General features: G+C 43.0%; 1 protein-coding gene across 1 annotated transcript in view; it reads left to right on the top strand.

Moving 5' to 3' along the window:
• LOC149306919 (transmembrane protease serine 5-like) overlaps positions 1–10924 on the top strand; it is a 32446-nt gene extending 21522 nt beyond the window's left edge. Inside the window, exons 2-11 of the mRNA XM_089538227.1 lie at positions 4397–4483; positions 5375–5518; positions 5705–5840; positions 7259–7372; positions 7730–7773; positions 8379–8544; positions 8839–9008; positions 9794–9892; positions 10014–10162; positions 10757–10924. Of these exons, the coding sequence (XP_089394353.1) occupies positions 4397–4483; positions 5375–5518; positions 5705–5840; positions 7259–7372; positions 7730–7773; positions 8379–8544; positions 8839–9008; positions 9794–9892; positions 10014–10162; positions 10757–10924 (1277 nt within the window). The remainder of the gene's footprint in view (positions 1–4396; positions 4484–5374; positions 5519–5704; positions 5841–7258; positions 7373–7729; positions 7774–8378; positions 8545–8838; positions 9009–9793; positions 9893–10013; positions 10163–10756) is intronic.
• Positions 10925–12570: the final 1646 nt, after the last annotated feature.

The raw sequence follows: 12570 nt of genomic DNA, 5'->3' as shown, positions 1-12570 counted from the left end.
TTCCATTTCTGCTCCTTCCAGCTGGACAGCTAAGAGGGGTCACAGCCGGCAAGAAGGGCTTGCTTTGATTTCTCTGCTTAATGATGGCCTTGATGATCACCTTTAGGCAATGTGGCTGATGCATTTTTCAGTTTTTCTGCCAGAGGCAAACGCAGGCATCACTCCCAACTGTGTCGACAAGAGTGGTGTGTGTTAGATTCCAGTCATTTGCTGCTAGTTGCTTGCTCTATGTGCCTTGCGGGCCTCTTATTGCAAGCGTTTATGAAAAGGGACACATCAATGTGTGCGGAGAGCAGGGAGGGGTGGATGTGTCAAACCTGATCGCGTCAAGGTCCTCATTTTTCCATTACTAATCCTGTTCCTCCCATTATGTCGTGACCATTCCACCCCTCCCTAGTTGAATATGCACCCTTGTTTCCAAGTGTATAGAAATTCACAGCCAGGATCCTGCAGGTATCATACGTTTGAGTAAGTTTCCCTGTGGAAGCAGCTCCATCTGGATATTTTTGTCCAAAGCAGAACATCGCCAATCAGTTTAAGGTTGCACATGCAGTTGTGCATGCAGTGCCACTGGGCATCTCAGATACACATTGTCCATGGATGCACACCTTCCATAGATGCACATAGGGATTTGGTTGTGCATGGAGTTGTTCATTTTGGTGTCCCACTTCAATAGTGCAAGACTGCCATTCAGCACAAGAGTGCGATATTAACCAGTGTGTATATTATAATATGTGCAGCGTGCTAGGAAGCGCACTAATCTCTCTGTTCAACCCACTGTTGATGGATTGGAGTTAGAGTATATCTCCTAATGTAGCTGTTTCTCTTTCCAATCTTCCTTTGTAGTTTTTTGGTTCAAGGACAATGGGTTAAACAGAGAAAATGACTTCTTGGCATACTACAAATATTATAACACTGGTTAACATCCCAGCCATTGCTATTGGCCAGTTTATCCCATCTCCTTTCTGGTTCCCAACTTGCACATACCACAATCCAAAATGATCTCTGCCATTCAGATGGTTATCCACCCATCCTGGCCTTAGGCAACATCTTTCTTCCTGCCTTTGTCCCTCAACAACCATTGTGAAAAATAAACTTCTCACCTCACCATGATCTCCACAGGTTTTGCATTTCTGTGACTATTCATACAGTCCGATTATAAAGGTCTTTCCTGGACACCAGGTCACTCCATCTATCTGAGGAGGCAGAGCAAGCCTACAAAAGCATCTTTCTTCTTTTGCACAGTTAGCTTCGAAGGTGCTACAAGATCCCTTTGCATATTGATATTCCAGACTAACACACAATTCAGTTTTCTGAATTTCACTCTCCTGAAACCTTAGGTTTCAGCAGATGAGGCTTTTCGTGCTGAAATTCTCTAATAGATAACACAGTTACTAAAGGAGAGTGCAGAAATTCTGTACTCTTTTGCTTCTGGCCACTTTAACATCCTCTCAAACCTATTTGCATGGCCAGCAACTTCTGCCCACATACGAAAATTGCCAAAGACAGATAAACCACAAGTCAAGACTGAATATTCCAATGCCATCTTTACCTCCTGATCAAACCTGCAAATGAGTTTCTGAAGTGGGGTGATTTTGTCCCTTCTTTTCAAAACAAAATACTTGTTGTTGCATTGGGTATGTTAAATCATAGTAGCCTCTCTGGTGGAATTGCTCCAAAGAGCAATAGCTGTAGCTCTCTACTGCTATCTGTTGGCTACCTTGGGTGAGACCAAGACAAAAATAATTTGCAAAGAGAAGACATAGCGGTACTTTTAAGAAAGAAAGAAAAATCATTTGAGCCCTCCTTATCCACAGATTTTTTAATCCACAGATTCAAGCATCCAAGGCTCGAAAATATTCCCAAAAGGTATATATTCCAAATAACAAACCTTGATTTTTCCATTTGATGTAAGGGACACCATTCTGATCTTCCACTGTATTTAATGGGACTTGAGCATCCACGGATTTTGTTATCCACGGGGGATCCTGGAACCAAAGCCAGTGGATAACTAGGCCCCACTGCATGCATTTTACACAGTCTAACAGGATATTCTAAGATAGTTTAATTATTATCATTTATATATTAATTGATTTATTGGTTATGGTGGGTGGGTGGGTTTATGGGGTATTGTATTTTATTGTATTTTAATGCTTTTCAATACTGTTTTAAGCTGCCTCAATCTCATTGGAGAGGTGGGGTATAAATAAATTATTATTATTATTATTATTATTATTATTATTTAAGGTAATATTTTGCAAGTCCTTTTTTCTCGCTGTTGGTCACCATCCTCCACTTAACCTACTTTGCTTGGCCTTCAGCATCAGACCCCACAAAAGTAGATTATTATAGTTTTTCCCTTAATTTATTTTATTACAGTTTGGAGATGATGGCATCGGGGCAAAACTTCCCATTGAAAGAAGGCTGAGTTCATTGAGGGCCTTTGGTGATGATGACATTTGGTGTGACCTTTGAATAAAGAGAGAACTAATTTCCCTTAATACCACTACTAATGATAATAATCACATTCCCATAATATTTTGACTCCCAACAGAGGGATGTATAAAAAAAGAGAGGCTCAATTGAGTTCTCCTGGTTTCAACAACATCTCATCAACTCCAAATGTCACCCGGCTCGCTCAAAGAAAGGGAACACATAAAACTTTTGCACCAGGGTGCACAAGGGACATCTTTTGCATCCAGAGGAGGAAGAGGTTACTAAGCAACTGCATGCTTGCCTCCCTCTTTCCAGGTATCCCATCAACAGCTTGGAGATAAAGGTCTGGGGGGCAAACACATCCATCAACCACCTGACCTCTTGGGCAGAAACAATGGCTCTATTCATTGCGGAGAGTGGTGGCATTGGAGGGGGTCCGTGCATGCTCAAAAAATGAAGCCAAACCACTGGGTTATTTCATTATAAGTCTCTCCACTCTGGTCTTTTTTCAGTTGCTGCTTTCTGGATCTATGGATTGAAGCACACAGCAGCACCCTCCTGCCTTCCTGGTATGTCCCACAGTGGTAAGGTGTTCCTAATGTTCTCTTTTTCCATTGCATGAGGAGAGGGAGTGAGTGCAACAGGGAGCATGGTGGGTGAGATGAGCATCTTTCCCACAGGCCACAGAGTTGGTTCTATCAGTCTTTACATTTGGGTTGAGACCAGGATTCAACCAAAGGGCCAAACGAAAGAGACCAGTTCAGATTGTCAGCAGTTACAACTTTTTGTGATGGGTGCCTTGCTTATCTATAATGTGCACCCGATTGTAATATTTGCATTCCACTCATCTATCTATCTACAAGTGTTCAGTCCAGTCATGAAGTGCCACAAGAGTGTTACTTTCCTAAAACTTATGACTGACCTGCATTCTTCTAGGAATATTTTATATATGTACACACGCACACACATATATATAACATACAGTTTTCTTCTTAGGTTCAAAGCTCCAAGCCTGGTCCTTCAGAGATGAAGGAAGAAGAGAGATCAGAGGTTGTTACAAGACATGGTAAGCTGTTTGACAGGGTCATGTCCAGGTTTCAGAAAAGCTGGTTAGCAGAAAGACATTGCCTTTTTGTTCTTGGGTTCTTGCAGTTGAGTTCTGCAAAACCCACACTTTCCATTTCCTTCTTCCTTAACCATCTCCGTCCCCTCCTTCTCTATTAATGTGTTATTGGTAGTGCAATGCATCTAATCTTTCAAAGATGTTGTATGCATGTAATATTTCAAAGCAGTCTATGTAAGTTGTTTCTCACAGCATTCGGCGTCAGTGAGTACCTTCGGCTGATTCTTAAAAGATTTGTTTTTCAGTTGTGGAGAGATCTTGCAGCACCTTTGAGACTGACTGAAAGAAATTTTAAGCGTGGGCTTTCATAGGTTTCATCCTACTTCCTCAGATGCATTTGGTGGAGTGAAACCAGGCACAGACATATATATATATATATATGTGTGTGTGTGTGTGTGTGTGTGTGTGTGTATGTGTATGTGTATGTGTATGTGTATGTGTATGTGTATGTATATATATATTCATCCATCCAGCCTTTATTTTGAGCACAAACAGTTATGTCTGCTAGGATTTTGTAAGTTCTTTGGCACTGTTTTCCTTTGCATCATCCTTCAGATCCTTTGTTACATGCCCCTAGGTTTTACCTCGACGTATCCACGAGTCGTATCAATAATTTTCACCCCAAAACTTGCCCTCGACTTATACATGAGGTCGACTTATAGTCGAGTATATATGGTACAAATCCTTTCTGTATGGAAATGAAGTTGCAGGTCCAGTGTTAACAATGGTTGCTAGTGCACAAAGGCATAGGAAACTGGTCCTATGAAACCACTGGTCCTAGGAAACAAAGATTGGTTTCTGTCTAGTATTCAGCACCCTCCAAAATTTCTCTTGCAGCATGTACCTGCACTGTCCAGAAGTACTTGGTGGTCCTTGGGATCTTTAGTTTGCTGATGGGAACAGGCATTGGAGCTTGGTTTCTGGGTGAGTCCAGCATATTATAGATATACACATTGCAAGGCTCATGCCTTGCTAGAAGATAGGTCTCTGCAATCTGGTGTGTAATGTCTGCATGTACATTTGCATTTTAGCTGATTCTTGACTGCTCATAAAGTATCTTGTTCTAATATGTATAATCCTGGTGCATTGTTCATTTAATATTGGGTCCGAGATACAAATCTCTCACCTGCCGATACAAATTGTACTTAAATAGTATGTGTGCTATGTCCTCAGTTTCATACTCTCCACAGATACAGGTTCACCCATTATAAGGGATGCCATGAAATATCCCATATCTTACCATAGTTGGCCAAGTCTAGCTCAAATAAATGCCTCCCTAAGGTGTTTTGGCATTTGTATTTTTAAGTAGGTGGCTATTTTAGAGGTCTTTTTAAATCAACTCAGCCATTTCAGGTTGCTTACCTTTTTGAGCCTTGATAGAAAGTAGAATAACGGTGCTATAAAATTCTATGGCTTGACTGAGCCCAAGTTGGTGGTCATTGTGGGTGCACTTATACTGTAGAAATAATGCAGTTTGACACCACTTTAAGTGCTGTCGCTCCATCCTATGCAATCCTGGGATCTGAAGTTTTGCAAAGTCTTTAGCCTTCTCTACCAAAGAGAACCGGTGCCTCAAAAAAACTACCCATCCCAGGATTTCCGTAGGATGGAGCCGTGGCAGTTCAAGTGGTAAATGCATTATTTCTTTAGTGTAGATGTATCCTTTGAGGAATGACGCCTTTGGGTCTTAGTAGAGTCTGGGTTGGAATGAAGGAGGAAGAAATTTGGGGAAATGCTCAGGGATTTCCAGCAGTTGTTTGCCTTTCCTTTTGCAGAATGAAGGATGACTCCATCCTTCCTTTTCCAATTTTTTAGTAAAACCTTTGCTGAGTCCCATCCGCCTTCAGCAGTCGGTGTCCTTCCAGGATTCAGTGGCTCTTCAAACAAGGTGCAAAAATGTGACCGTGGAAGACGAGCAAGACCCAAAAATCCCCTTTGGAAATGCCAATGGAAAGAAAGGTTTGCAATCTTTATACCTCCCTTCCATCTGTTCCATCCCTTAATTCCACACACATCCCTCTCTCTTTCCCTATCATTATTAATGTTATTGCATCTTCTTGTTTTTTTTAAATTAGTCATTTATTATCTGTGAGCTAAAGCGTGCCAGTACGTGACAGAAAGATGGATGATCCAATTCTTCAAAAGTATTTTTCAGAACAAACTGGAGCAACTTCTTGCTGGAGGTGGAAGTGGTGGGTCGATCCAACCGTCTGCTGCTATGCCACGAAAACTGGGACAGCTCCCTGGGGAGCACCATCTGCAAACACATGGGCCACATCCGGTAAGCAATGCCAGTTTCCATCCCTTTTCCCAAAAGAAATGCAGCTGCACCATTTACGTTGTCACCTCCTTTGGAAGATACACCCAAAATTGGAGAAAGCTAGGAACAAGTTGAGAGCCAACATGGCGTAGTGGTTTGAACATTGGACTATGACTCTGGAGACCAGGGTTCAGTTCCCAGCTTGGCCATGGAAACCCATTGGGTGACATTAACCAAGTCTCACACTCTCAGCCTCAGAGGAAAGGAATGGCAAAATTCCTCTGAAGAAACGTGCCATGATAGGTTCACCTTGGAGCCTCCATAAATTGGAAACAATTTGTAGGCTCACAACAATGACAACAACAAAAGAGCAAGTTACTTTTTTGGACTACAATTCCCAGATAATGGGAAGCATCTTGCAAAAAGTAGCTTTTCCAGGCTCTGGAAGTAGCAGAATCCTCTAGCTCCAGCCATTCTTATCGTCTGGAATGCCCTGCCCCACACATTGGTTTCCCCATAATCCAGACTATGGGGCTTTTCCAGTCTGCCATTTAAGGAGGCATCTGTATAATCAGATATGGGTTTATTCAATGCCTCTTGGGTTTCCTTTAATTATTCTATCTATCTATCTATCTACGCACGCACGCACGCACGCACGCACACACCTACATCTACATATATAATATTATTTTCTTGGCAAGATTTATCCTCCAGAGGTAGTTTGCTATTGCTGTGCTCTGAGGCTGAGAGAGCACGATTCACCCAAAGTCTCACACTGGCTTTCCATGTCTGAGCAGGAATTCGAACCCTGGTCTTTCAGCCCAACACTACATGACTGCATGTTGACACTATGGGAAGATTGTTTTTTAAAACATGTGGACACATCCAGATGCTATGCCCTTCTTACTCTTCTGGGTGGAGGCTTCTGATAGAACAATGGCTGAATGCAACCATTGGGATCCTGAAGTGTGGCCCTTGAATAATATGAATAACAAAATTAATACTGTTGTTATTAAACATATACGTATTTTATTATATACAGTGGTGCATTCAGATGTCAATGCCCTGACATCTCCATTTAAACTGATCAAATAGGAGGAGAGACGAAAGACCTGAGGATTGAAATATTACCTGTTGAGGTCTATGATGGCCCATATCCCTCAACCGGGGGCCATGTTCCCTGGAGATTCTTGGAGCTGAAGTCCCCCCCCCCCCTCCAAAATCTCAAATCTCAAGAAAAGTACTTGGGAATTATAGAGAGCTTCTGCAAGCTGACATGGATAATACAGCATTGATATGAGATGGATCGCTGATTCGATTGCAACACAGCATGTTCATAAAGACACCTGGCTGTTTCCTTTTGTTTTCAAGTGGTCTCTAGATGGACCAACCACCATCATTAAGCTCAAGTGACAAACTCTCTGTGTTCCTTGCCACAGACTCACCCACCACAAAGGGGTGAACCTCACCGATGTGAAGGTGGACCCCAACCAAGAGTTTCTGCAGGTGTCACCCAACTGGCAGGAGAATGCCAAAGAGAGATGGCACATCAGGTGGGTACCTGGACAGGTAGGCTCCTGGGCCATCGGATGGAAGAGGCATCCTCTGCTCTTCTTTTTTTTGTCCTCCTGCCAAGTCTGCTGTGTCCCCCTTTAGTATTATCTTTAAAAACAGCCTGGACCAGGTTTTGGACAACCATGCAAAGGGGCTGTCTTCAGCCCTGGACCTCCTTCCCCATAGGCTGACTGAAACTCAGTTCCAGTTTTGCTCCAGCTTGGATTTGGGTTCTTCTAGCCTATGTTTTCATTATGATGGTCACGGGGAGCAAATGCATGTTGCATGTTATTAGGGATACATTTTGCTGCCTCTCTGGGCATCATGGCATCTAACTGCTATTTTATTTTCCTCAGGGGAAAATGCTCTTCAGGTCGGATTGTGGCCCTAAAATGTTCCGGTAAGTCCTCAGATCTCATCTGAGGATGCTCCAGAAATGGCCCTATATTGGCACATTTGCCCTAACATCAGCGTAGTCTAGATGTTGTTAGTACTCCTCCTAGTATTGGGAAGTTATGTTTTTGGCCTCCTACTCTGAGAAGACTGCTCCTCTTTACATGGAAATGAACGCAAGATGCATTCACTCTACTTCTTAGTCCTTTTGAATGCCTTCTCAAGCAGTGCTTCTAAAATTCTGGTCATTCCATAATCCTGTTCCTCTTTTATACTATTCATCCAATATTCATCTTCGTATTTGGTTCCTTTATATTATATTCACAATTCAGTCTTGAGTTCAAAGCATACCCAGGTTATAACTTGAAATAACTTGAAGACATATGACAACAGCAGCAATCCCCATTTGAAGGCTGGAATGGTTTTCCTTTCATATAGACTGAACAAGATGGCAAAATAACCCATATTTTCGTATCCATAAAGACAGAACTGTGTGCATTGTTAATTCATGAAATTGGGCAGCATGTTAATTTTTCCAGCAAGAGCTGGGATTTCCCCCTCCATCTCTTCAAGTTTCTTGTGGACTGAATCCTCTTTCTCTGTTCCATGCAGAGTGTGGCGCCACTTATTCAAAGATGCCAGAGATATCAGAAGGAAAGGACGTCTCTTTGAGGCACTGGCCATGGCAGGTTGGCCTCTATCTCAACGGCAAACGCATCTGTGCAGGTGCTTTGTTGTCTCGGGAATGGATCGTCAGTGCTGCCCATTGCATGGACAGGTAAACTGAGCTCTAGTTGCAGGAAAGGCGTTGGACCCCCCATTCCTGGACTAGTTTAGAGTCTGGCTTGTCTTTTCCAATGGGTTGCTCTTGTTGTGTGCCTTCAAATCATTTCCAACTTAATGGCAACCCTAAGGTGAAGCTATCACAGGGTTTTCTTGGCAAGGTTTGTTCAGAGGGGATTTGCCATTGCCTTTTTCCAAGGCTGGATAGAGGATAATAAAATGTCATCAGCTTGGCATGAAAAAGCCATGGCAACTAAAGGGTTTATTTGTTGTTGTTGTTCCATTCCAGTCCTTTTCAGCTTTCCAGTTGGGTGGCTTTGGTAGGACTTGATGCCCACGCCAGCATCAAAGACACAGGAGCAGCAATGGAAAAAATGGTGCTTCACCCCAGCTATAGCCATGGAAGCCATGACTATGACATTGCAATGCTGAAGCTTAAGGAGCCCCTGAGTTTCTCAGGTGAGTTTTTGACCAAAGTTGGAGGCATCTTATGGAGGAAGATCCAAGCATAGACTGCATCCGCACTGCAGAAATGATCCAGGTTGACACTTCTTTAACTGCCATGGCTCAATGGTTTGGAATTCTGGGAATTGTAGCTTTGTGGGACATTTAGCCACCTCTACCAGAGAACTCTAGTGCAACAACAAACTACACTTCCCAGAATTCCACAGCATTGAGCTATGGCATTTATTATTTCTGGATTATTTCTGCAGTGTGGATGCAGCCTTAGTGTTCAAAGTGAGCATGGAGAACGTACTCCAGAGCAATGGTTCTCAACATTTGGCCTTCCAGAGTTTGTTGGACTTCAACTCCCAGAATTCTTTGTCTGCTGTTTCAGCTGTAGTTGAAATCCAAAACATCTGGAGAGCATTCAAAATGAAAATTTTGTAACGTAGGAGCTAACGTTGCCACTTTTTCAAAATGGCAACAAGGGACAATTGAAATTCATGACAAGGAGGGTAACAATCAGAAAGTAGCTACAAACAACTTTGGGTTTTACTGAAATACCAAATGAAAGGATTGATTTCATATGCATTTTTTCTGTAAAATTATCATACCGCCCAATTTCATGAATTACATGATGCACAGAGTTTTGTCTTTATGAATCCAAAAACATGGGATATTTTGGCATCTTGTCCAGTCTATATCCCTTCAAATAGGGATTGTTACTGTTGTTGTTGTCATATGTCTTCAAGTTATTTCAAGTTATAACCTCAGTACTCAAGACATTTTGCATGTCACAGACACCATCCAGGCTGTTTGTCTGCCCCAGTATCACCAGGACATCCCCAACAGCAGCTCATGCTGGATCTCAGGTCAGGACTACCCAAGACCAGAGAATGGTAAGCCCTTCGTAGGACAACGGGGGAAGAAAAACAACTAGGGAAGGATGACAGGCTTTGAGGTTCTCCTTTACACGAAAGATATATAGGACATTGATCTGTATCACTTCTTTTTTTGCAGCCACATTTCTCGTCGCCAAGACGTGGGCAGCAGTGCCAGTGGTTCTGAACAAGCCAAAAAACTGCAATGGTTCATGCAGGCATGTGGGAGAAATCACCCCCCGGATGCTGTGTGCCCATTATTTGGATGGAAGCATCAATGCCTGCAAGGTAGAACACTAAAAGTAAAGTAAAGGTAGTCCTTTGACATGAATGTCTAGTTGTAACTGACTGTAGGCCAATGCTCATCTCCATTTTGAAGACTAAGAGCCAGTGTTGTCTGAAGACTGCTCTGGTGGTCAGGCGGCCAGCATGACTACACCTCTTAAGATCCATGGGGGACGTTGTTGCCTTCTCACCAAAGTGGTACCTATTTATCTACTTGCATTTGCATGCTTTCGGACTGCTATGCTGAGACTAATGACGTGAGCTCACCCCACCATGCGGCACTTGGGCCTCAAATTGCCAGTCTTCTGATTGTCGGAACTGGCATCTTAACCATTAAGCCACTGTGTCCTGCATCTGCTCCTCTGCAATGGAGACGCAGGACTGTTTCACATTACGCAGTTACAGCACTGAATCTATTTTAACTGTTATAGCTGCATCTCATTGAATCTTGGAGCTTGGAGTTTGGAGAAGCACTAGAGCTCTCCTTGCCTGGATAGTCGAAAGGGTTTCACAGGTTTAAAGTGGAATCGTAGTGCAATAGCTGTGTGGTGTGAAAGGATGCACAGACCTCAACTCGCCTTTCTTCTCATTTTACAGAGCAAGAGTGGTGGTGCCCTGGTTTGTCAGAACAGGGACACACAACATTTAGTAGGAATCAGGAGCTGGGACACTGGGTGCAAGGAACCAGACCAACCTGGTGTTTATACAAATGTGGTGAAACTCCTGGACTGGATCCATGATGTCATGGAGGTGAATGAGTTGTAACAGGTGGACAACTAGGTTGGTAGAGAGATACTTTTGGGCTCTTCAGATTGCCAACGATAATACACAATAACAACAACAGAAGTGGAACTATCTCCAAAAGAAGACTTCCAGTCCCAGGACACAAACCCTTGATGCCCCCCATGGATCTTAGAGAAGTTCTTCATATGGCAAAAGCACATAATGGACTATTCAGAGGACCTTTATTTTTTTTAGCAATCCGCCATATCTGTAGTGCATATTAATCCAGCACTACATTTCAAATGTTGTTACCATGGCATGCACTCAAGACTTTTAATTGGAAAGTCTCACCTACCCCATTTTGCTTCCTCATTCCTGGACAGCACCTGTCTTTGCTAGACTTCGTGAATGTAATCTTGTCTCCTTTTCCGGAGGCTGTGCATAATACTGTCTACTTCTCCGACAGCAAATTCCAGTTAATTCAGAAGAGGGCTTACAAGAGCAAATAAGCAAAAGCGCAGAGTTGCTTGGCACATGTTGGGAAAGTTTTTAGCCCGGAGGGAGCGTGAAAAGGAAAACCAGCTCAAGAACTCCACCTAGCAGCTGCAGAGAGAATGGAGAAATCCAATGGCAAGCTTAAAGTGGTGCATATGAGAGGCAATAAATATAAAAAGGTTCTAATTTTAAAGTGATGGTGGAGATAACAAAAGAGGACAGTTTTGCAGCTGTCATGATTTCCACACTAGTGGATGGAAAGGAGTGAAAACATAACTATCAATACTGCAATGCCTTTAAGCAATTGTGTCAGCATAGTGCAGCGGTTTGAGTGCTGGACTAAAACTTTGAGAGACCAGGGTTCGAATCACCAGACTTCTGGGTTACTTTGGTGCAGCCATAGAGCTACCCACTGGATGACCTTGGACAAGCCTTAAAAGAACACATTGCCAAAATCCCTCTAAACAAATTTAAGAACCAGTATGGCATAGTGGTTTTGAGTCTAAGGGTACTGGGAGATCAGGGTTCGAATCCACATGGCCGTGGACACCCATGTTGGGCAAGTCCCACTCTCTCAGAGGACGGTGATGGTGGCACACCTCCTCTGAAGAATGATTCTTGCCAAGAAAACCTAGGATAGGGCTGCCACAAGCAGAGTTAACATCACGGCATATAACAGAAATAATGGTACCATGCCTAAGGTATTGCAGTGAACCACCATCCTCCCTGGATAAGGCAGGCGGCAGACTCTATGCCCGCTGGAAACATTTCCCCAAGTGAACTATAACAGTTCTTTGACTTACTCAGCAATTTTGAGATCATAGAGGAACAAGGAAGTGCTTAGTAAACCTGTACAGAATGTCAAAGACATGAAAAGAGAAAACATTCCACAGAAAGCTAAACCGTTCACCCTATGGGAATTTTTTCCTCCGTGGAGGGTGCCAAGTGTCAAAGGCCAGAGGATGCCAGTTGCCAAAGAGGTCCTCAGGATGGGGTCTGAGATTCTTGAACAGCTGCCCAATGTGGGGAACAATAAACAGAGGAATTCAAAGCAACAGGGGAGTGGTTCTCACTAAACCAGAGGAGTTAAATGCAACAGATGAGTGGTTTTCAATGCCACTAAGGCCTCCACATGTTTTAGTCTTCAGTTCTCGAAAACAATGAACTAGGAACATCTTGTTTATACGGAACAG

The sequence above is a fragment of the Sceloporus occidentalis genome, unplaced genomic scaffold (genome assembly GCF_023333645.1).
Source record: "Sceloporus occidentalis isolate IW3139 unplaced genomic scaffold, rSceOcc1.0.p SCAF_9, whole genome shotgun sequence".
NCBI lineage: Eukaryota > Metazoa > Chordata > Lepidosauria > Squamata > Phrynosomatidae > Sceloporus > Sceloporus occidentalis.
This window is presented reverse-complemented; position numbering and strand designations above follow the sequence as displayed.